At 45.8% G+C, this 24,800-nt stretch overlaps 1 protein-coding gene across 1 annotated transcript; it reads right to left on the reverse strand.

Moving 5' to 3' along the window:
- Positions 1 to 707: 707 nt before the first annotated feature.
- Positions 708 to 24,292, reverse strand: PKD2L1 (polycystin 2 like 1, transient receptor potential cation channel). Its single transcript, XM_087824160.1, is given in 18 exon segments — positions 708 to 1,558; positions 1,560 to 1,599; positions 1,908 to 2,035; positions 2,284 to 2,402; positions 3,258 to 3,384; positions 4,338 to 4,459; positions 4,670 to 4,768; positions 5,616 to 5,736; positions 6,048 to 6,229; positions 6,410 to 6,580; positions 7,218 to 7,446; positions 7,614 to 7,838; positions 8,801 to 9,054; positions 9,496 to 9,623; positions 23,451 to 23,564; position 23,686; positions 23,828 to 23,913; positions 24,052 to 24,292. Coding segments are annotated over 18 exon segments (2,514 nt in total). The 3' UTR covers positions 708 to 1,431.
- Positions 24,293 to 24,800: the final 508 nt, after the last annotated feature.

The raw sequence follows: 24,800 nt of genomic DNA on the forward strand, positions 1-24,800 counted from the left end.
CCGGATTAGCACCGGCTCTTTGGCCCTGTTTTCTTAAGGTGTAAGCTGGCACCCACTTCTCTTCGGTTGATCAGCCTTTCTATAAGAAAGCTTAGGGCCAGGGATACACTGTGGTTATCATAACTGCATTTAGCTATTTCACAAGTCTCCTAGGTGTAGATGGGATGGGAGAACGGGTGAGTGAAGGAAATGAATGAGAAAAAGCGACTGGGAGCAATGGAAGGTGCAAAATGAGGAAGGGACAAAGCTCACAGGGAAAGGGGATATATAGCAGGCCTTGGGGTGCAGACCTGTACACCCAAAATCTTGGTGTAGAAGTTTTTGGTCTTTTCCCTGGTTTTCCTCCATCTGCACCCTCTCACTCTCCCACACACAGCAGCTACACCCCCTACACACACACCCTAGAGTAAGGGGGCTACCTTACTCTCTTCATCCTGAGGACCAGGTCTCCTTAGGTCACTGTCTCCAGCCTCTAATGGTACAGTCACAGTGTCCACCAGTTCAAACCATTCCTATGAGCCAGAAGTTCTTATTCCAGGACTCCTGGAGCAGCCCAGCTCCTCCATACTGTCACTGCCTTCACTCCACACCTCCCCGCAGGGATGAGCTTTCCCCAGCCCAAGTACAAGGATGGCTCACAGTTCCAACTCTCTTCTTCCCTTTACAATCCCAGAAGCAAGAGCAAAGTCTTGATTTTCCTAAGGATTTTTATTGATAGTCACCAGGGAAACCCACACTGCCCAATGGAAGAATAGAATCAGAGCCCAACACATCTTAGTCCAAAGATCTCTTAATCCCGAGGTCATTTCTTTGCCTGATCCTCCTCAGGCTCCATCTTCATCGTGGTTTACAGTGTTCTGGGGAAGGTTGGGAGTGGGGCGGGCCCCTCCACTGAGCATTCATAGGCTGTCTCCTCAGGTTCGGGGAGATCATCACTCCAACTCCTCTGCAACATTGTAACCTCCACACATGAGAAAGTCTATATGACTTCCCCTTCTCTTCTACAGGGAAACTCTATGGGGAAGACAAGACCCCAATAGGTGCTAGCAGCCGATCTCTAGATACCCAACCAATAAGACTCACCGGCAAGTGGGAAGACATCTAGATATTGCTACTCTTGGCTTCTACTTTTTTCCAAAATCATGGCTCTCCAGATGCTTGGGGAAGTCATTACCCTCCCTTCCTTTATTCTGTTATTGACCTTTTGTTTGTTTGTTTGTTTGTTTAATCACTATAGCAGAGATGGGAAGCACAGGGAGTGAGAGCCCAGTGGGAAATATTATTTCACAGAGCTATGCAGAGCTACATAGCTACACACAGAAACACTGAGTCACAAGCCTAGGCGCAATGCCCAGTTACACACAAAAACATGGGCTCCAAAGGCCAAACACAGGGTAGGACTCAGCGGCAGCAGTGGTGGGAACTGTTGCCCTAGAAGTAGAGGGCATGTGTAGAGGGGGCCTCTGGGAAGGCAGTGAGAGAGGAGCCTGCTGTCTGATGCTTTAGAACCCCTCCCCCACCACTGTCCTGCCCACCCTGGACTCCCCAGGGGGCTGCAGACGGCTGGGGCTGGCTGCAGGTGCTCCCAAATGCCCGTTCCTCCTGTTAGAAGAAAAAGGGACAGACAAGTCATTAGGAAGAGGATATTGTGTCCCACTTTTATCAGGATCTGATTCTCCAATCCCAGACCACCTCCTAGAGGCCAAGGCATCCCTCAGGCCAGAGAAACCACATTTAGGCCTTCCCCCCACCCTTCCCCCACCCCTTACACACCGACTACTGTTGCCCCATGTTGCCCCAATAACCTGAAAACAGGTATCTCAAAAATGTTTTGCCTCCACCCACTGAGTAGAGCAGATCGTAGGGTTCAGCTGTGGGGAGCCAAGAGGACCCAGGTGCGGGGCTACTCACCATGCCTGGGGAGGGAGCCAGCTGCCCCTTCCTCTCCAGCATTTTTAACATTGAGCCCACAGCATCAGCCTGAGCCATGACTCCTTCCAGGACAGTCTCCAGCTGCAGAACTCTCCTTGTGAGCCTGTGCAGGATTTGAGAGAGACTGAGGAAGCAGTAATATGTGTTTGGGGGACCAAGTGTCTACAAGGGAGGGCAGATGGAATGGTGTGTGTCTGGATGGGAGCAAAGAAGGTAAGGCCCAGGCTTTAGGGAGAATTAAAGGGGGGCTAAGGTTCTTCTAAGCTAGGACAGGGGCTTAGAAGGTTGTGAAAAGAAGCTCAAGGTAGGATATTTAAACATAGTCAGCCCTGGGTCCCTGGCTGCACGTACGTATAGAATTCTTCTCCTGAAACCCAGTCACCTGCTCCGGTAGCCTCTGGACCCGACTTGCCTGGTGAACTTCTCACAATGGACCGGCCCATGTTCTCAATTTCAGTATTGATGGCCACCTGATCAGGAATTCAGAGGTCAGAAAGGAGGTGACTCTGGGAAGCCATCAGCTCTGGTTCTAATGGGCTCTCAGGAACAGGCCTTGGGTTGTAGCTCTTTCTATGTCCTTTCCCTCCCAAACTCTGGAGACAATAGGATCAGAATAGTGGTGCTGGACACAAAGCTGGCCCAACCTCTGGGAAGGAATCACCTCCCAAAGAAACAAAACAAAACAAGAGCCTTGATTAATGAGGTGTTAATTAGATGCCAACTCAGTTTGGGAAAGGAGGGACAGTACCAGAATTCCTTGCACTGTCCCTCCTGCCCTTGACTTTTTGGTCTACACTAGATAAGGATGAAGCAGGCATAGTAGGGACAGCTAAGGATAAGAGTCTGAAAATCCCAAAAAGAAGGAATTGTCAGGGATTCTTGAGCAATTGGTCCTTTCCCCCTAAAGACTGTTTTAGAGCAATGGTTCTCAACCTTGGCTATGCATTGAAATTACCTGGGAGTTTTAAAAAATACTGATTTCTGGGGTCCCTAACACATACACAGAGATTCATTGATCAGCTGCCTCCTGTATTGAACCCACAATCTAGGTTTGTGCCCTGACCAGAAATCGAACCCACAACCTTTTGGTGCTTGAGAGGATGCTCCAACCAACTGAGCCACCTGGCCAGGGCTCAGTATGAGGATTTTTAAAACCTCTCAGGTATTCTAATGTGCAGCAATTTGAGAACCACTATTCTAGAGAGCTCTTTCCTGCCCATCTGTTGGAGGGTTTTCAGTTTGGGTTTGGGTTCTGGACGTGGTGACAGGGAGGGTCAGATGAGTAAGCTCCTTATACTACCTCTTCACCACCCAGCTGGGCTCACCCTCTCCTCCTCCGGGTCCTGTCGCATTCGTTCCTGCCCCTTCTCATCCAGGACGCGATTCCCATCTTGGTCAAACCTGGTGAAGGCGGCCGTGAGCTCAGTGATCTCATGCTCTGCGTGGCCCAGTCTGAAGAGAGCATGGTGATGAAATAATTTTTGACATGCCACGGCAGTGATCTCTTGATTATGGACGCCCTACTCTTTCAGCCATACTCTGGCAAGAGTCTCATTCTCTAGAGAAGAAGGGAAGCACATAGGAAAGCCAGGATCTCCAAGGTCTAACAATTTTACCCCCAAGAAATCACTTGAATCCATTTCTTTTATCCCTGTCTCCTGCTGACTCAGTTCGGGCCCTTGTGAGCTCCTACAGGGATTAGTGCAAAATCTCTTTGCCTCTAAATAACATGCCCCCCCCCCCCGTTCCCTCAGCTTCCCCTTTACTCCCTACCTGAAATCCATTCTCTATAATGCAACTAGAATAATTAATCTTTCTAAAGTGCAGGTCTAAATATATCCCTTCCCTGCTTAAAGTGCCCCTTGGGCACCCTATCCTTTGGATAGATTAGTGGTGTTTAAGGCTTCTTCCAATGTGGCCCTTGCCCATTTCTATGGCCTCATCTCCTGCTATGTCCCACCTTTCATTGGATACCTTAGCAATGATCAACTAGTTATGACTCAGTGTCTGGCCTACAGCTGATGCTTACAATATATTTCTTCAGTGTTTGTTTAACTGGGAAGCTGGGAGAGAATGGCTACAAGAATAGACCAGTATCTGTGGGGGAGCATGGACCCAAGATCAGAGTTTTGTGGGAGTGAGGGATGATCAGGGAATTATATTACATAAATCCCAAGAGTTGGTTCAACAAGGTCCAGAACATTATAGAACATGGTCAGAGACTTTTAAACCAAGGACACGATTCTGAAGGACATGATCAGAGACCTATAGGTGGAGGTCAAAGGCCTATTAGCCAAGGTCAGAGGTCCATAAGCCAAGATCAGTGGTTTGTAGGCAAAGGATGTATGGTTGAGTGTCAAGGACCTACAGACCAATGTCAGAGAAAGTTGGATCTGATTGCTCACTCCCTCAAGGTGTTAGTGAAATCCTCAAACTGGATCTCTTGCTCCCCACCCTGCAGGACCTTCTGTGTATCCAAAACCTGTTTCTTCCTGAGACGCAGCCTCAGTAGGGTCTTATTGTAGCCCTGGAAGGGGAAAGGAAACAGGTACCAGTTCCCACAAACTCCTCATCGTCCCTTGCCCCCGCCACCCCCCAGAGGATGGCACGCTTCTAGAGATAAATTGAAGGCACACAAGGGCACAGGCCTCTACGGTAGTCAGGAACAGACCAGGACACAGAGCCTTGGGCCTGAGCCCGGAGATAGATATGCAGCTCAAGGAGATTCAGTAGTTACCTGTTTCAGGAGGTCGGAAATCTGTAGCTCATCCTTCTGTCCAGCCAACTCCTCCTTGACCTCGGAATATGTGTCATTGATGATGGCAAGGAACATGTTCTGGAGGATTAAGCGGGGACATAGGTCCTCACCCCCAGACGCACCAAGAGCATTGAGCCCACTGACCCCATTAATGTTCTAGACACATGTTCTAAAGGGGCCAATGCTTTAACCCCACTAACCCCCCCATCTCAGGGTTCCCAGAGCTCAGCCTTTTAGCACAGTCCTGTTAATGGTGGATCACGCTCCCTCATCAACCTGGTGTCCTCACTCAATTGCTGCAGTAACCTGGCCAGAGAGATACCCCAACAAATGCCACAGACCCCCTCCATGTAAGGGCCCATGGAGCACTGAAGCCAGAAACTGTTCAAGTTGTTAATATAAGTGTGCTCTCTTTGTCAGCTACCCCTAATCCATATCTGTGTCCCCATCCATTGATCAAATAAAGAAACCTGCTGCTTTTTAAATAAAAATCAAACCCAGATCTTTCGTGGTTGTCAGGAAGAGATTACAAATACAAAGCTGTGGTGGTAAAAATAGCCAGTGATCCACAGAAGAAGGGGCGTTTTGGAGAATAGGTATAGAAGCTTTTTGGTGAAGTCACTCCTAATGAGGCATTTTTCTCTCTTTCCATCCTTGGGGGATAGGGATTTGATGTTAGTGAGGGAGCCAGCATATTCCCTTATTCTGTGCAAACTACCTGACTGTGCTGACCATGCCGACTGACCAATCGCATTAGCCAGTTCTCAGAAGATCCAATCCCCCCCCACACTCCCCATCCTTGATTTGAGAAACCCATTGTAATTCTGAATGCAGAACAGGGTGGGGGTGTCAAAACCCCACCCTGCAGGCCCTCTACATCTTCCCCCTCAGATTCCAAATCCCCACCTCTCAGAAGGACCCTCACCAGGAGCACGAAGAAGACGAAAAAGACGTAGGTGACAAAGTAGGCAGGTCCCAGGATGCGGTTGGCATTGTTGATAGCGTTGTAGTCAAAGTCCCCCAGGATGATCCGGAACTGAGTGAAACTGAGAGACCAGGGTCTGGGTTTTCCCCAGAGCCTAACCGTAACCCCAACCCCAGCCCATGTCCCCATCCACTTTCATAACTGCTCTTCAGTGGACTCAGACCCCTCACTGCACCTCCAACCCGATCTGAGAGAGACAGAGTAAGGTGCACAGACACTGGAGCGCACCCACAGGGCCTCCAGAGGCCCTCACACAGGTGCTTTAAGCACAGACATGCCCACATGAACATACTCAGCTTCCCCAAGGATGCATACACCCATGGAGCTGGAGGGTGAGGGGCCAGGGAGGAGAGAAGGGGCCAGAACACACACATGCACTTGATGAAAGTGCTGAAGTTTTCCACTTGGGTCCCAAAAAGCAGGTAGCCGAGCTGGGCATAGGCGAAAAAAACAATGAAGAACATGACGGCAAAGCCCAGGATGTCCTTGGCACAGCGCGCCAGCGTGGAGGAGAGCTGGGTCATGGTTTTGTTGAAGCTGATGTACTTGAATATCTGGAAGGACCATGTTGAACCAAGCGATTAAGGAAGAAAAGAGAAAATCTTTTAAGCTTCACTCCGGGGGACTATGGAGGCCACAGGAGTTGCCAAACCAGGCAAGGAAAGTTAGACAAGTATTGAGGAGGGAGAATGAGTGCCCTCAGGTGAAACTGGGAGGGAGGCACCCCAGGGTACCTTGATCCAAGCAAAGAAGAGGTTGACGGCATTCATGTTGTTGTACTGTGTCTGCCAGAAGGCGAGGAACTCGAAGTCAGCATACGTGTTTGGCTGCTGCAGGAGTTTCCCCATCAGCCGATTCACCTCAAGAGTTCGGAATATGTGGAAGCCCACAGCCAGAATGGAGAGCTGTCATCACAGGGGTTGGGGGTGGTCAGAGAAGGCAAGGAGATCTCAAGGGAGGTTCAATGACGAAGTCACAGGGTACGACAGGTGGGAAACAAAACATCCTTTGCTGCTGAGTTGACTATCCCAGGATGGGATTACTGGGGAGTGTGTTAAAGCCCAAGAGAAGGTTCTGGGGCCAGTGGTAAATACCTAGGTTGTAAAGGACCATAGAGAACTGGAACCAAGTAATTTTATTTCCCCCACCACTTCCCAGCCTTGGTCAGGAAATGAATGTGTCCTGTTAACAGGAAGGAGACAGAGATGAAGAGGAAGGATATTTTAATACAAGAAAAAAGGCAGGAGTTTCAAAAGGACAGGTCATAAAGGCAAGAGACAGAAGAGGAACAGAATATCAAGTACATAAAGAAAGGAGCAGGGCCTGGATCCAAGACTAGAGGGAGAAGGGGTGTGGGAGACAAGGCTTTCCCTGGGCTGAGACAGGGGGGCATCGGCCTCTTGCTTAGAGGGCTGTTACACAGGGGTTTGACCAGAAGTCATAAGGAGCACTTGGGACTCCAAAAGGAATAACTCAGAGCCTCTATCAGGGTGAAACCCCCATCTCCTCCCTTTATGTCCCAAATCCAAGATAGTTCCTCACCAAAATGACCACCAGGTCCAGAATGTTCCAGATGCTGCTAAGGTAGCGAAGTTGGTGGGCACGGAGCTCCAGGATCTCCTCCACCACATAGTAGAAGATGAAGATGCAGAAGATGATCTCACAGCCAACGATAAAGAAGTCCCAGTTGCTGACATAGCGGATCAGCTTAACTGTGCGTATCTGCCAGGATGGGATTGCACCTCCTGTAGCTGGAAACTCCACCACCAGTCTGTGAGAGGAGGGGGAGATGTCTGGTGGGGTCTGGGCTGGGACAGTTCCTCCTATTCCCTCGTCTCCCCATTCCCACCACAGGGTACATGTTTAGGGGAGGGTCAAGCAGAGGACAAGGAACCAGGAGCCATGGATGGAAGGAAGCAGTAGGGAAAGAGGACCCACCTCAGAACACAAAAAAGATTGATGTTGGCATTGTAGACTGAGAAGTCGATGAAGACCACCCGAGTGCCCCTGTCTAGCCACAAGCCCTCCTGAAGGTCCTGGAGTGCCTCTGCACTGCCCTGTCGGGAGCCTGGAAGGTCCAAGTAGTAGCCACCTCCACTGTAGCTTGTGAGCTGGCCCCAGTGAGAGGAGCCCCCCAGCTCATCCTGTGAGTGGTATGTCCACCTGCCAAGGAAGAAGCCATCTGAGCAGATGTCTGAACCAACCTAAAGCTGATCTCCCAAGGCAACGGCAATACTTTATGATTATCTGAGCTTTACAGTTTCACATATATTACATATACATATCACATGTATGTATATTTCACATGTTATCTTGTTTGATGTTAACAACTGTTTGAGAACTGAGGGTAAACATTATCCACATTTTGCAAATGAGGGAACCAAGACTCAGAGATGTCTGAGATTATCCAGCTAGTTAGTAGCCGAACTGAAAAGTCAAATGTAAATCTCCTCATTTTTCGTCATGTCACCCAAGACTATGGATGACATGAAGCCCCACTTTGACCCCAGCCTGAGTAGTCCACATATGGGAAGCACCTGGCCCATAGAATCCAGAAAAGACCCTTTCTGCTGTTATGGTTGTGCACCTGGCTGGGTAAGCTCATGACCGTTCTGATCACAAACTTTCCACCCTGGACCCTTATTTCTTCCCCCTTCTTCCCTGTCCTAGCATCCTTTCCCCCTTTCTGCCTAATTTGTCATCCGTACTTGACCCCTTGCTGCTCTCCCTATCAGTTTCAAGGGTCAGACTTCCAACCATGATTCATATGGCAGTGTCATGCTTCCTCAAATCTCCATGCCCCCAAGGGACTTCTGGGCAAGAAAAAAATGCTTTCTCTGGCAGGACTGCCTCTGGAGTAGGGCAAAGGTGACTATGATCTGTGTTGTCCTGAGGCTATGGCTGTGTCTGCTAATGTACCTTCTCTGTTCCTGAATGACTCAGACCAAGGTCTCTAAACAATCACAGTTGAGACTCAGAAAGAAGCTCCCATCCCATTTCCCTAGAGTACCCCAAGTCTCTACTCTACCTCTCCCTAAGGCTCTGTGTAAGTGGTTTCCAGACCTTGGGATGGTGTCAGGCTCAGAGGGACAAGCCCTATAACATTGGTGGAGGGGCTCACTCACGCTGTGCCATTGAGGGGCCCAAAGGGGAGCTGCTCTTCCTTGTCTGGAGAGTAGACGTCATAGCAACTCAAAATGTCCTCGCGGAAGTCCTCATGCACCACACAGGAGTCATTGCGGACCCTCAGCTGCCGCAGCCTTGGAACCCCCAGCAGCAGGTTCTCATAGTAGATGAAGGAGTGGGAGCCATGGCCCAGGCTCTGGTTGTTGTACCATTTGGTCCAGTACAAACTGTCCAGTAGTGGGCCCTGGGCAAACTAGACCACAAGTAGGGTTGGGCCCGACCCAGCCTCATCCTGACCCCTGCTCTTAGAATGACCTTTGCCCTCACTCCCTGACCCCCTAGCTTGTCTCCGGTCTGTTTCTGTTGGACTCCTCAGCTGACCCATGAACGTTGATCAGATTGTGACCTAATGTGGCTCATTCTTTATTTAAAATATATTTAGAAGTTCAGCCTTACCTCTGATTTCCAATACTAGTCCAATTACTGACTTGACCCCTGATTGTCATCTTGATCTCTCATCTACCTCCACCTTAACTCTAACCTGACCCATTAGTTCTTTCATGACCCTTTGACTCAGCCTGATCCTGGAATGACCTGTTCTCTGGATATGGCCTCATCCGCTGCCTGACATCCCTAAACCCTGGCCTTTAGGCCATTGAGAAGGAGAGAGGAAGGGTAGAGGTGATATACTCACATCCCAGAAGTCCGCCATGCTGCTGATGGCCTGGAAGGAGACTCTGGTGTCTGATGAAGTTTGTAAGAAGAGCTCAGACATCACTTTGGTGTAGTAATAAGCACTGGAGCTGGTCATTCCATAGGTCACTAGAAACCAAACCAAGAGGAATCCTGCTCACTGTTTCCATCTCCATTCTCCAGAAAACAAAAACAAAACAAAAAAATAGGAAATTCCATTGCCCTGGGGCCAGCAATGTTACCTAGATGGAAGCCCATCAGACCCACCCTTAGAGTTGACTGGGAGGCTGATGGTGGTATTGGGGAAACCAAGGACTGCATTAAGGAAGAATTGAGGCTACAAGGTCTCCTCCTTTCCTCCCAACTCACCTCAGAAAGGCTGAACTCCACTCAGTAAATGTCTCGTAACATTATCATTCTGAAAATTCACTTTTCTCTTTCTAAGTCAGCTTAACTTCCTAATTTTTACTCCCTGGAGCCAAAAAATATTCACCTTCTGCATCAGATAGTGCTTCCCTTTATTTGTCTTATAGTTATGGCCTTGGGAAAGTACCTCCAAATTCTGGGAGGACCCTGGCCAAACACCTCATAGTAGAGATGTGGTCTCCGTGACCCTGGAGTCACTGAGTCTGCAGGCACGGGAGTCGGAGGTAAGCATGGTACCTCTGGCCCCAGTACATCCTGATGGGCACAGTTGTCTCCTGAGAGAGGAACTCAGAGCATACTCAGATCAAAAAAGACCTGGCCTTTGCCCTGAAGAACTGGATCTCCTCAACCACCCTAAGACAGACACCCAATCTAAAGTAGGGCTGTCAACGGAAGGTATAACTTTCCTGGTTAAAAGGCAGAATTTGAAGAGTATAAGGCATTTATTTTATAGATTTTCCCTCCATTTAGATTTGTCTGATGTTTCCTTGTGTTTAAATTCAGGTTATGCATTTTGGTGAGGGATACCAAAGGCACATATTATCTAGTATTAACTTTGATTCCTGCTAAGGCAGTGTCTTCCAGCTTTCTTCAATGTAAAATTATTACTTTTCTCTTTGTAATTAATACATACTTTGTGGGGAAATACTTTGAAACTACATCAATGTCCTGTTACTCATCAATCTTCAACCTACTGGGCTTAGCATCCATTGATGACTTTTGCCTGGTGATTATTATTATGAGCGTCAAATTGTGATTTGCTCATTCCATCATCCGTTCTGCATTTATTAGTTGGCACTCTCTTTAGGAAGAGCTTTCCCATCTTCCTCATTTAATTTATGTATGTCAGAATAAATTCCTGGATTATTTTTTTTCTGTAGTTTATAATTTGCTAATATTATGATTTATTTTGTTACTACACATTTTAGCTAGGTCATGAAAGAGAAAGACTAAAGAATTGTTGTAGATTAAAAGAGAGTAAAGAAACATGAAAACTAAATGCAATATATGCATTTAGTTATGATTATATCCTGGACCATAATTATTTCTTTTGCTATAAAAGCTATTAGTGGAATAATTGGTGAAATTATAATAAGGTCTGTTCATTAGATGGTAGTATTGAATCAATGATAATTTTCTGACTGATAAAATGATGTCCTTGTTTTTAGAAAATACACATTAAAGTATAGGAGTAATGGGGCATTTTGTCTGCAATTTACTCTCATACAGTTGTATGTATATGTAGATAGGAATAGAGAGGTAGAGAGAATGACAAAGGAAAGCAAGCATGGTAAAATGTTCATATTTGGGAAACCCGGGTGACTGTATATAAGAATTCTTTGTATTACTCTTGCAACTTTTCTGTAAGTCTGTAATTACATCAAAAAATTTAAGTAGGGTTTGCTGGCCTCTAATAAGCAATTCCCTTTGAGAATTTTCCTTTTCAAATCTTGGGCTATATGTTCTCCCACCACCCTACCTGAAAAGGGAAAGGCTTGGGGTGCCCTGGAGCTCATCCACAATCTTGGAGGGAAAAGGGGCCAATGTGGGCTCAGATTAGACACAAGTAACCTCATACTTTTCCAAAGGGGAAATCAGCAAAAAGGAGGCTTGTTACTTCACATTTCCCCGTTCCATTCAATGAAGCCCAAGAAATGACTTTACTTCTCTTTAACTGGAATCTGTGATTCCCTATCCTAAGTAGCTGGAAGACTCAGACTCAGCTTTTCTGGATCTGGAGAATGGGCTGGAAAACAAATTTCTGTCTGCTGAGAGCCTATTCCATTACACAGCTAGAGCTGATGGTCAGTGAGCGGAACTTTTCCTAATGACATAGGCTGATTAAATTGTTGCATCTTCTGGATGGCCACTAGGTGACACTCTTTGCCATATCTTTTTCTCTAATTCTCCAAATCTGTTGCTGCTCAGAACGAGCATTGCTCCGAACTGGCTGTCCACCCTTTATGGAGGCATAACATCTCTGATTAATATCCAAGACAGGAAACGATTATGCATTGTGAGAAAAATGGTTTCACCTGGTCAAATGCCCACTGATATGCAGAGCACCTATTACATGCTTGACATACCTATTTTATTTAGTCCTACAACAACCCTATGTATTAGATATAATTAGTATTGTTCCCATTTTCCAGTCTCAGAGAACTGAACTTTGTGACCACTAGTGCTTTTAATTATGAAACAGACCATTCACAAACATCCGTTTCACCTCTGAGAGTGTCAGCTAAAGACTGAGGATCAGATGGAGGGGGCTCCTGCAATGGGCAGTGGCTGGCCCTCCTGGTTCCTTCCTCCCAGTGACGGAGTGGAAGTGCTCTGTGTGTTTCAAAATGTGACGCTAGGCCAGAGAATGGTGGGAGCTGGAAGGAGTTGAAATTTGAGTAGGTACATCAGATGTCAGTATGTCAGTATATTACTACCTTTTTAATGTATCGAGGGCCTCATTCCAGGAAATTTTCAGACACGGGACAATAACTGCATGGGAATGCTACGAAGAGAATTCAGAGACCAGGTGATGGCTTCACAATCCAGTACAGACTATCTGATTTTTTCGTCTTCTCTTGGACAGAAATTAAGTTCTCTTAGACACACTATACCATGCCTTTTAACCTTGGCCTCAGATCCTGTTCACAGTTGCTGAATAATAACAATAACCGCCATTTATCGATACTCGTTTTTCACAGGGCTATGCATACATTGTCTCCCATATTCCTGAAAAAAATAACACCTCATAAAGTAGGAGCTACTATCTGCATTTTATGCAGATAACTGAGATCCAGAATGTTATTAAATAATTTGTCCACGGATCATATAGCAAGCAAGTAGAACCTGATTTTAAACTCAGGTCTGCCTTACTCCAAAGACCATGAATTTAGCCACCACTCTAATTACATTAATTATCACTCTTCTACTCAAAATCCTTCTCATTAGGGACTCTGACTCTCCGTCCAAAAACCAGCCCAGCCCTGGACAGTGTGGCTCAGCCGGTTGGAGCATCATTCTGTACACGGAAAGGCGGAGGGTTTGGTTCCCAGTCAGGGCACATATCCAGGTTGCGGGTTCTATCCCTGGTCGGGGCTTGAACGGGAGGCAACCAACTGATGTTTCTCTCTCACATCCAGGCTCCTCCCTCTCTCTCTCTCTCTTTTCCACTCACTCTGAAAAGCAATGGAAAAAAATCCTCAGGTGAGGATTGAAAAAAAAAAAAATTTAAAAAAATAAAAAGGCCAAATCTTATCGCAAATCTCTTGGTTGGAAGCATCTACCGGCTAGGCAAACCCTTTTCGTTTTCTTTGTAGGAAGTCCCCTATCGAGATATTCTTTGTGGGTGTCCTGCTTCCCAACGGGGAAAGGCTGCAGAGCTGTAGGCAGAGGCAGTGAGAAGAAAGCAAAGTACCCGAGGGGAGAGAAGAAAAGAAAGGAGGGGCGTCCAGAGCGCAGAGCGTCCAGCAAGAAGCGGGGTTCCTGCCCCCAGCTTTTGCCGCGAGCCAGCAGGCGGCTCGTTCCCTGCAGCTATTTTGAAGGGCGACTTATTCCCACAAAGCGCATCAGGACGCCCGCCCAGGCCGACTTAGCCCGTCGCCCGCCTTAGCAGAGCCTCCCACGCTGGTTTGACCTCTGAGCATTTGTCTCAGGCAGCATTCGTGTTACTTCTCACAGCTTTCTTGTGTAAACCACCCACGGCCTCCTCTCTAAACTTCATGTGTGTTTACATGTGCTTAGAAAATGGCTGAAATGATATACACCAAAGTATTAACTGGTTAATAGCAGTGACCTTTAATATCCTCTAAATTATTTCGCTTTCTTAAAAAACAAGGACTGTGTATTAGATACAATTTTAATTAAAGATATTCCCAGGCTTTGGGGGAAGAGGTAGGATTATTTAGTAGTGGAATGAGGAGCTCTTCTCACTTGCATTTTTCTCTGAGACTTGACCTTCAAGACCCTGGTTATGGCAAAGCCCCAAGGCCTGTTGATTCCCCACATCCCTGCTTCCTCCAGGCTGAGAGCCAGTAATGTTAAAACAAACAAGCATGCAAATGACAATGACTTTAGGCCTCCCTGGAGACAACTCGGGGTCTCCTCCCACTTGACTGGTTGTCTTTCTCTGGGATCTGCAAGCATTCCTAGGTCTCCTTGACCGCATCTTGCCAGGGTCCCAGATCCCCCTCCACCACAGCGTTCATCATGCTGTATGTCGCTGTTGGTTTAACACGACAGCCTCCTTTGTTCCTTGAAGGCTGAGGTTGTGTCTTGTGTACTTTAAAACCTGTGATAGTTGGTGTAGGGCCTGACACATTGGGACTTCATAAATGTTTGAATGAATGAGTGTGTGAATCCTCAGAATCCTGTACTTAGTTGGAACCTTTTGCTAATAAGCTCTTACCATCTCATCTCATTTCTCATCATGTCCTTTTTCGTGCTGTGAAATAATCTGATTTGACCAGATCAGACTCAGTCTCAAAGCCAGTGGTTCTCCAAACGTTTCGTCCTCAGGACTCCTTAGTAACTCTTAAAAATTATTGAGGACTCCCAAAAGTTTTTGTTTATTTAGCCTGAATCTATCAATAATTACCTTATAGAAATTAAAACTAGGAAAAAAATGTAAATATTTATTTATCCATTTAAAAATACTAGAGGTAACAAACCAAATACATGTAAACATAAATAACAGTTTTATGAAATACAACTATATTTTCTAAAACAAAGCAAAACAATTTACTGAGAAAAGTGGCATTGTTTTATATATTTTTGCAAATCTCTTTAATGTCTGGCTTAATAGAGGACAGCTAGATTTTCCTATCTACTTCAGCAATCTATTGCAATCTGTTGTTCTGGTCGAAGCATACAAAGAAATACTGACCTGTCAAACTATGTAGTTGGGTTAGGGAGAACCTCACCAATACCCTGAACGGGTCTCAGGAAGCTCCAGGGGCCCTTGGAGCACACCTTTGAGAACCATCACCCTGTGCCTTATTCCTGTGACTAGAAACTCTGACCAGTCCTGAGAATCTGCCTGAACTAAAAACCCTAGCCTTCCTGCTGCCACAGCCGAAAAGCATAAAGAGGTGATCGATATTATATTCCCTTACCTGTGTACCACATTTGATGGTATTCAGAGAAATTTCCCATGCAATGTTTCCCAATAGCCTGTCAGATTATTCCACTTTACTCAGGAGGAGTTTTCTAGAATCATGAAGTTCAGAGTGTGTATGATTTGCTCAGGGTCATTCAGCAGGCTAGAGGCAGAGGCCGTACTCCGACTCACGCCTTACAAACAGGAGCTACGTGTTCTTTCTCTGGCCACTTACATTGGCAAGGCCACAGCCTGATCCCATCTACAAAAATCCACACTATCTAAATTTCATCAGCTAGTGCAGCCGGTTTTTCTGTACTTGATCAAAGCAGAGTTCTTGATAAAAACTGTTTCTTTGATCCCAAGAACTTGCACTCAAACGTACCACTTTATTCCTAGAAACAAGTGACAGCCCCACATGGGAGAAATGTCAGGCTGTCACTCAGCACTGGGCGACAGGATATGCACGGGCCCACCAGTGTTGGAACTGTAATCCGGGCCCTGGGGATTCTGGGACACCAAGAAATTCTGCTACGGAAAGTATAGGCCAAAGCCTGCTGGTGGGGCCCAAATCCCTATCGTTAAGGTTGAGCTGGCTCAGGTCATTTCACCTTGGTACAAAAAGGACTTTGTAACTCTGTGTCTGGATGGGCTGTGGTAACTGAACGTGCTAGGAAAGGCATAAAATCGTCATCTTATGGCCACGCCTAATCTCTGGCAACCGCTTCTAGAGGGCTAGTCTTTCTGATCCTTCATAAGCGTTATCCTGATGCTTTCAAACAGATCTGTTTTCCAGTGGGTTAAATCTTACTTTTCAATGTTTTTTTAATTGATACCTTGATGTGGAATGACAAGTGATATTTATTGAAAGCCCACTATGTGCTAGACACTATACTAAGTGCTTTATTTGGTTTCCACTAGTCTCACAAAGGTAGACATTATCCTCATTGGATATATAAGGAAATCAAGGCTACCAGAGATTTAAGTATCTTGACTTATCTTGCCAAAGGCACATGGCTAATGATAACAGGTTATACTATCATATGAACCAAGGCATCTTATTCCAGGTTCCATGCTCTCTCCATCACCATTGTGCCATCACTAATGTCATAGCTCTATGTGACCAATTTTTTTCTGCCATCATTATATGGCTGTACCACATAGGAAATAGAAGCTCACCCACAATTTCCTACATTTCCAATATATTTCTGTTCCATTCCCATGTCAATTCTAAGAATGCTCAGTCAAGAAAGATAGCTTCTATGGAGGTTCCTCAAAAAGCTAAAAATAGCCCTAGCCGATTTGGCTCAGTGGTTAGAGCGTCAGTCAGCCCACAGACTGAAGGGTTCGATTCTGGTCAAGGGCACGTACCTCAGTTGCAGGCTCAATCCACGGCCCTGGTTGAGGCACATGTGGGAGGCAACCAATTGATGTCTCTCTCACATTGATGTCTCTCTCTCTCTCCCCATTCCACTCTCTCTGAAAAGCAATAGAAAAAATATCCTCAGGTGAGAATTAAAAAATATATATTAAAAATAGAACCACCATATCATATGATTTAGCAATTCCACTTCTGGGTAGTTATCCAAATAAAATGAAATCACTATCTTAAAAAGATATCTGCACCCCTGTGTTCACTGCAGCATTATTACAAGAGCCAAGACATGGAAACAACCTATATATTAATCAACAGATGAATAGATAAAGAAAATGTGCTGTATATAAATACAGTGGAATATTATTCAGCTGTCAAAAAGGAAATCCTGCCATTTTCAACAACATAGATGGCCCTTGAGGGCATTATGCTAAGAAAAATAAGTCAGACAGAGAAAGACAAATACTGTGTGATTTTACTTATATGTGAAATCTAAAAAACAAACAAACAAACACCCAGAACACCAAACTCATAGATACAGAGAACAGATTGATGGTTGTCAGAGGCAGGGGGTGAGGGGGGTGAGAAGGGTGAGTGAAATAGTGAAAGTGGTCAAAAGGCACAAACTTCCAGTTATAAGATAAATAAGTCCTGGGGATGTAATGTACAGCATGGTGACTACAGTTAACAATACTGTATTGTATATTTGAAAGTTGTTAAGAGAGTAAATCTTAAAAGTTCTCATGACCAAAAAAAAAAAAAATTGTAACTATGCCTGCTGATGGATGTTAATTTATTCTGGTAATCATTTTGCAATACATACATATATCAAATCATATTGTACACCTAAAACTAATACAGCATTATCCATCAACTATATCTCAATAAAAAAGGAAAGATATCTTCTTGATCTCCAAGCTTACTTCAACCTCTTTTGTTAATGCAAGCTTCTACCAATCTATGGACAGAACCTTAAAATCCACTAAAAGAAAGTAGACTGATAAGAGGCACTCATTTCCTTATAGCCAGTGATGGGTACAGGACATCCAGTTGATGTTAATTGGCATGTAGTCACAAGTCACCAAAGGCCAAGGGTCTCTGCCCTCCTCCCCAACTCCATGGTGACCAGACCCAGCCTTGTCCTGGCTCAGAGCCACTCCTATACAAGGCCAGTCCCAGGTGCACCTTTGAGATAACAATACTGTCTCCTAAAACAAACAGCTATTGTTTCCACACAAAGACCTTCAATGTTTCCTCCATCAACAAAAGGCCACAGCCATCCTTCCAAGAAGACAAAGGACTGGAAGCTGTTTCATAAATATCATGATGGTGAGAGGGGAGGGGTGGAGACAGAAAGATCATTCTCCGGCACCTTCTCTGTGTAGGGAAAGGACCAACTCCGCCCATCAGGGACCATTCTGAATTTGTGATCATCCCTCAACCATTCATAATGGCAATAATAACAGCTTCCTGATCTGTGGAAGAGAAATAATAATATCTGTCCCTTACAGGACTGTTGTCAGGATCAAATGAGATAAAAGGTGTGAAAGCTCTTTGTAAGGTTTAAAGGGTTGCAGAACCGATATGGTTATTATCAGAAGATTGATGGTTCACCCACGTTGCCTGCATTAAAAAGATATCTCTATTTTAGCCAGATGAGACTCCAAATAGCCCTGGTGTCTAGGTCCACCCAGTTCCCAGAATAATGGCTGACCATTATAGTTTTCCTGGGTCCATCCCAGGCCAAATTGCTGTGCAAGTGATATCTAACTTTGTTGGCTGCTTTTTTCAGCCCCAGGAACCCAGATCCTGGAAATGAACCCCCTGTGGTTGGTCCCTCACCTGGGGCCTAATGCTCCAAACTTCATCCCCCAATTGCTCCCTTGCCTCTCTTAAAACATATCTTTCATATGCAATTAACACAAAAATAAATACACATAATAAATTAAAACATAAAAAAAGTATCCATCCTTGCTAGTGATCAGGACAAATAAATGTAGGCAAATTGTACCACTCCATGCTTACTTAATAATTAAAATTATAAATAAGAATATCCAATGTTAGTGAGGTTGTGACAAAATTGGTGTGATCTTACAGTCCTAGCAGTATAATAAATTTGTATGATCCCTTAGAGAGGCAAAATGACAACCCACAGAAAGCACTGAGAAGATATTCTTATCTTTTGGCCTAGTCATCTCTCTCCTTGGAAATTCCCAAGGAAATGATTCAACAAAAGTGAAAAAAAAGCCCCAAGAATAGATGTACCTACCTATAATAGGCAAGTATCGAGATAACAAAAGACATGTTTTAGTTAATTGTGGTGTGGCTCTAATCATTAAAGAGAAAAATATAAAAATTACTTACAAACATGAGGAAATGTTTATGATATAATTGTAAGTGACAGTTAAAATATGATACAACTAGGTAAAATATGTAAATCTATGGATAAGGACTGGTAATGTGAAAAAGCGAAAATATCTTTGGTGTTGTGGTGAATTATAGGTGAATTGCATTTCAAGATGTTCTTTAATGTTTATATCATCTTTTAAATACAGCAATGCAAAGAAAGAAAAGCAATCAGCTAGTAGAATTCTATCAAGAGTCTGCTTCTGTTGGGGTGGGACAGGGAGTTATCCTTGCTAAGATGTTGCTAAATTAACGTGTGACCCATCATCATGCAGAGAGACTGTAGTAGACTTGAGCAGATAAAAGCCTCAGAATTTGAGTCAGGCCACCTGACACTGAATTGAATTCCTGCTTCTGCCATTTGCTCTCTGTGTGGCCTTTGGTGAGCTATTTGACATATCTAATCCTTCCCTGATTTGTAAAATGATAACAGAACCAATTTCATGGAATCATCAGGAGTAATCAAGGAGGTAATGTGGATAGCACAGTGCTAGGCACATTGAAAAATTATTCAGTAAAGGCTTGTTGTTTGTGCTGTTAATAATAATGATGGTGGTGGTAGTGGTGGTGATAAACTGAGGTCTTCTTGAAAACAATGCCTTAACTTAAAGGTCCAATGTCAGAAGTGATGCTGCTCAAAGGACACTACCCCTATATGTGGCGCTAACTACAGACTGGGTATTTTAAAAATAGACTTTACCTTTTAGAGCAGTTTTAGGTTCCAAGCAAAATTGAGTGGAAGGTACAGAGGTTTCCTATATATACCTCCCCCCTATAAAGCACAGCCTCTTCCTCTACCAAAACCCCACAGCACAGAGGCACATTTGTCACAGCCGAAGCACAAATCAGGGAGGGCTACACTGGCATGTCATCATCACCCAAAATCCACGGTTTACTTCAGGGTTCACTCTTGATCTTGCCGATTCTATGGGCTTTGACAGAAGCTCAACGTGCTTCCATTATTCTAGTGCCATACAAGTAGCTCCCTACCCTAAGGATCCCCTCTGCTCCACTGAGTCATCCCTCCCTTCCCTTGAGCCCTGGCAAGAGCTGGTCCTTTCACTGTGTCCATAGTCTCTCCTTTCCAGAACGCCATATACTTAGAATCATACAGTACGTAGCCTTTTCAGATCGCCTTCCTCCTTGAAAGGCTTTTTTTACAATCAGTCTAGAAGCCTGAGCGTTCTGAAATTCCATTAGGTAATATAAAGCTGGTTACGACAAGTGACTGTGTTAGATTCTCTGTACAAGGTCTCTCCGTCATATAAGTGACTATGTTTGTTCTACCAAAAAGGAAGTACCCAAGGTCACAAAACCAGTGAGTGGCAGAGCTGGTATCTGAACCCCGTTTGTCTGACCCCAATGTTCACATCTTTCCACGATGCCACAGTGTTTACCCTAATACCGAACATGGGCCCTGGAGCCTCTGAACCCAGTCACAGGCGCCGACAGGGAAAAGCACACTAGTCAAAGCGCATGTCCAACCCCATGTCACTGCAGCTCTTAGAAGACAGCACCCCGATAGGACAAGGCAGCAGCCACCCCGCAGGCTTGCATCCCTGTTCTTAGGCAGAAGAGCTTAGCCAGCACACTTTGTCAGGATACTACTAGCACCCCAGCCGGCGTGGCTCAGTGGTCAGGGCATCGGCCTGCGGACTGAAGGGTCCGGGTTCAGTTCTGGGCAAGGGCATGTACCTCGGTTGCAGGCTCAATCCCAGCCCCGGTCGGGGCACATGAGGGAGGTAACCAATAGATATATCTCTCTCACATCTATGATTTTCTCTCTCCCCCCCTCCCTCCCACTCTCTCTGAAAAGCAAGGGAAAAAATATCCTCTGGTGAAAATTTTAAAAAAAAGAATACTACTAGCAAAATTAGATGGGTCTAGTTAAGTGCTTCTTAGCCTTTCTGCATTACTTCCCAACTCAGGGGCCTCTTCACATCTTTTCTTTTTAATCATTCCGCACCCCAATTAAATTTTAATACTACATACATACTCTATATTTGTCTATGTACTGTGGCCCTTTGGAGGGCCCAAACTATTGTAAAACCTAAGTGTTTTGCCCTTTAAGAAACTATTTGAACCCCCTTAGGGTTCAGGGAGGCTGCCAGGGTGTTGAGATGCCAGCAAGGTGAGGTCAGGACCTTGGAGAGCACCAAAGTAGCCCTACTGTGACCATGTCGAAGGCTGGATGTTGTCAGATTTGCCCCCAAAGAAGGAAGAGGCCAGGAGAGGTTGGGGGCTCAGAAACTAGCATCAGTACTCTCTGACTGAACATTGTAGGGACCATCAGCATGTAAAAGCCTCCAATTCCTTTTCATAAGAAAGTTCTTGAGGGGCCTGGCACTTTGTGGACAGGGAATTCTCAAAGTTAAAGGCAGTTAATGGCACATCTTCAGGTAGTTGAATGGTTTCAAGGTCTTTTACTGAGAGCCCAACCCCACAGCAGTTGGAGGTTTTCAGAAGTTTAAAGTATCACATTAATTCTCCATCACCCTCCCTTACTTGTTTGGTCATGACACTGCAGTATAGTTTAATAGTGTCTGTTGTGACTTGAAAATGATAGTAAGTATTATTTATCATGTGCTAGGCACTGCACTAAGCATATTAGTGGGCCATTTTATTTAACCTTTACAACAATCTTGTTGGGTGGATCTGATCATTGACCAAGACTAAGAGATGTTAGCAAACTTGCCCCAGATCCCACAGCTGATAACTGGAAGTGCCAGACCTTGAACCCACTCTGGCTTCAGAGAGTAACATGGAGGTAGATGGCTCAAGAGAAGAAAGTTCTAAAAAGGAGAAGGTAAGCCCCTGAAAGGCCCAAGAATCAGTCATTTCTATATCCCTCAGTCCAAAATCTGGCACGGAGGATGGGGGTCCATGGATAGATGGAAATAGAGCTGCCCAGCAGTAGAATGTGTTCCCCATGAAATGATGAGATCCCCATGGAGACTCCCCAGAATAAAGCTGGTTTGACACTTGATAGACACTGAGGAGGGATCATAGAGAAGGGATTTCTGCATCCTTTACTTGGTGACCTCTAAAGCTTGTGAATTCTGTAATTATTGGACTGAGTCTATGACTAAGACTTTGGGGAGTCACAGACCACCTAGCATTCAGCAGTGCATTAAGATCTTGAAAAGTGGAGAACATGGGTAGATGGGACTATGGGCTTCCAGAACCCGCATTCCACCCCCTTCCAGTCCCTTACAGAGGAGTCAGAAGTGGTTCCCCATAACTCTGGGGAGCTAGAAACCTCCCAGTCTTGCTCCAAAGGCTAATCTGGAAATATAAACATTCAAATCATTTACTATAGAGAAAGGCTCTGCCTGTGGGCTTCAGCTGCTGTCATGGGACGTGAAAAAGAAGAGGAACACTCCTTCCTAGCAGATGGTGAAAACAAAAAATCAGTATGTCAACAAATGAGTTTCTGACAGTCCCTTGCTGAAAGGAATCAAATGGGACCCACAAAATGCACACTGGCTCAACTGTTGTTCCCCACATGCACTGTCTCTTTTCAGTCCATGCTGATGGCCCATGGTAAACACTCAGAAATGCTCCCGCTGTCCCCATGGAGTGAGTCCCAACAGGAGACAGCTAGATGCAAGTGCTTTCTGCTCAGCTTTCTAGAGGGCTCACACAAAGATAACAAAAATTTCCATCAGCACTGATGTTATCAGACCTTCAGATTCCACTGTCAAAAGAGCCATGCATCCTAAAAACATAACAACAAAAACCCAGAGCCTTCTGCGGGGCATAAGGCCACCTAGCAATGGAGGTACCTTAGTTGTATGATCCAAGCTGCAGCTTTAATCAACACACACACATATACACACTAGTCTATGAAACTAGCCAAACCTCACTTGTGCAAGTTTTTTAAAGAAGTAATGTACAAAGCACTCTCATCTGCAGGCTTTGCAGACTCTGTTAGGCTCAACATCATTATGATTTGGAGTTCTTTGCTTCTATCCTTTTGTGATTCACCATTTTATCTTTTCACTTGCTTCTCTCAACTTGGAGACCAAATCTTTCCAGTTTGTGTCTATAGCTAGAGACTTGCATCTTACCTTAATGCCTGTGGCATTGGTGTCTCACGTGGGAGAACCTAAACTGCATTGACCAACACCACACCATTTGTATCTCCAACCATTTTTTCCAGGGATCTGAGCTCTAAGACCTGCTGAATCTTTGTCAAACATGGAACAGACGTAGTATACTAACTATGTGAAACCCACCAAAGTATTTTTCCCAAACAGAAAGGAGTGGTCTTCCACTCTTCAAAAGGGTAAAAACTTCCACCTGCCAGCAGAAACCAGTGGCTGCTGAGTAGGTGTCAGGAACTTGAATTCTAAAACCGGGTTCTTCTTGTAACTCTGGACAAAGCAACTTCTATTAATAGCTTTTGAACAATCTACCTTCTTCTCCCAAACTCAGTAACTAGTTCTTGACTAGTTCTTTTCAAACAATATTTTTAGCTGAAAGGGTAATACATAGAATTTTATTATTGCTATCAAGATCCCAGGACACAGTCTGCACACAGATGGATGCTGTCCCCACAGATGTTGCCTGCCGAAGTATGTGCCCAGATGTTGTACACATAGATGCTTCTCACAGACAGATGTTCCTGCGCCCAGAGACAGGTGTTACTCACAGAGACAGATGTCCACCAGGAACACGATGTACACCAAAAGCTCCCTCAGGGTGGTCTTGACATAAAGTTCCCGGTTCTCAGCTGTGTTCTCAGTCAGGGTTGTTCCCCAAAGTCCTAAGGGGCATTGGAAAGATGCCCAGGATCCCCAACAGCAGGGCCCCTCCCAGTTATTCCCACCCATCAGTCCCTGTATTTTACTCCCATTTCCACCCCAGCCCCTTTCCTCACCCATCACCCTATCTCTTGGCTGAATCTAGCCACTCTAACCATGCCTGCCCTCCTCAATCAAAGGCCCTGAATGAAGACCTGGGAAGGGGGCGCTTGTTCCAGATGGGGAGCCTACACCCATGTCTTTCCTCAGACTAGCTCCCACATACTTTCTAGGCCTCCCAGTGATGACCAACCTTGCAAGCTTCTCCTCTGGGGAACATAGGCTGGCTTTTGTGTTCTGGGGCATGCAGCTCTGACACAGACAATTCACAAACCTCAACAAGACATTGAGATGCTACCTCTTCTTCAGGTCACACCTCCCCCCAAAGCTTTTGGTGACCCCCTTCTCCCAACTCCGGTAGCCTAGGAGAACCCTTCCCCCACCAGCTACCTCTGATGCATCGACGAATCTGAAGGCAGCAGCCGGACACCAGGGTCCTGCGTGCCTTCTCCTGGAGTCTATCTTCAGGCTTCGTGGGCTGGGGCTGGGGCTGGGGGGGCACTGCACTGGAGATGGTGCAGATCCTCAGCGTCCCGTGTGGGGTGGGGGGACCACTGTAGGCCGGGTTGTCCCAAGCTTTGCTCCCCAGATTTTGCAGCTCCTGCCCCTCAGGACTTCCCATAGCATTCATGGGGAGTGAGGTGGGGGACCTGACACGTCAGGTATCCACTCTCACCTGGGAAAGAGCAAAGGCCCAGCCCAGCCAGGCCAGCAGAGGGCAAAGGGAGACTGAGAGCAGCTGATCTCACTGGCCTCTGCCTCCTGCCTTTTGTAGGGGGAAATCTGTGGCTGCTTGGGGGAGGGGACAGATGGGAAGGGGAAGGGGAAGGGTGGGGAATGCCCATCAGTCCTGCAGGGGCTCTCTCCCTTCAGCTGCACGCCCTGGGGGACCAGAAGAAAGGGGTGGGAGGGATTTAGGAGGCAGGTGATTGATGTGAATCTGGGGGTGGAGGCGGTGGGGGGGAAGCTGCTCATAGGTGGGGCCTGATGGAGGGCTGGTCCAGAGTCCAGAGAGACAGAAGAGGTGATGCAAGAGCCACGGAGGAGCTGGGAGAAGAGGAGCTGGCTGACTGCTGCGGGTCTGAGCTCATCTCCACTAAAATCTCCTGAAAGGGCTGACATGGATTGGGGTGCGGACC

This window comes from Miniopterus natalensis, chromosome 14, assembly GCF_054644295.1.
Source record: "Miniopterus natalensis isolate mMinNat1 chromosome 14, mMinNat1.hap1, whole genome shotgun sequence".
Lineage (NCBI taxonomy): Eukaryota > Metazoa > Chordata > Mammalia > Chiroptera > Miniopteridae > Miniopterus > Miniopterus natalensis.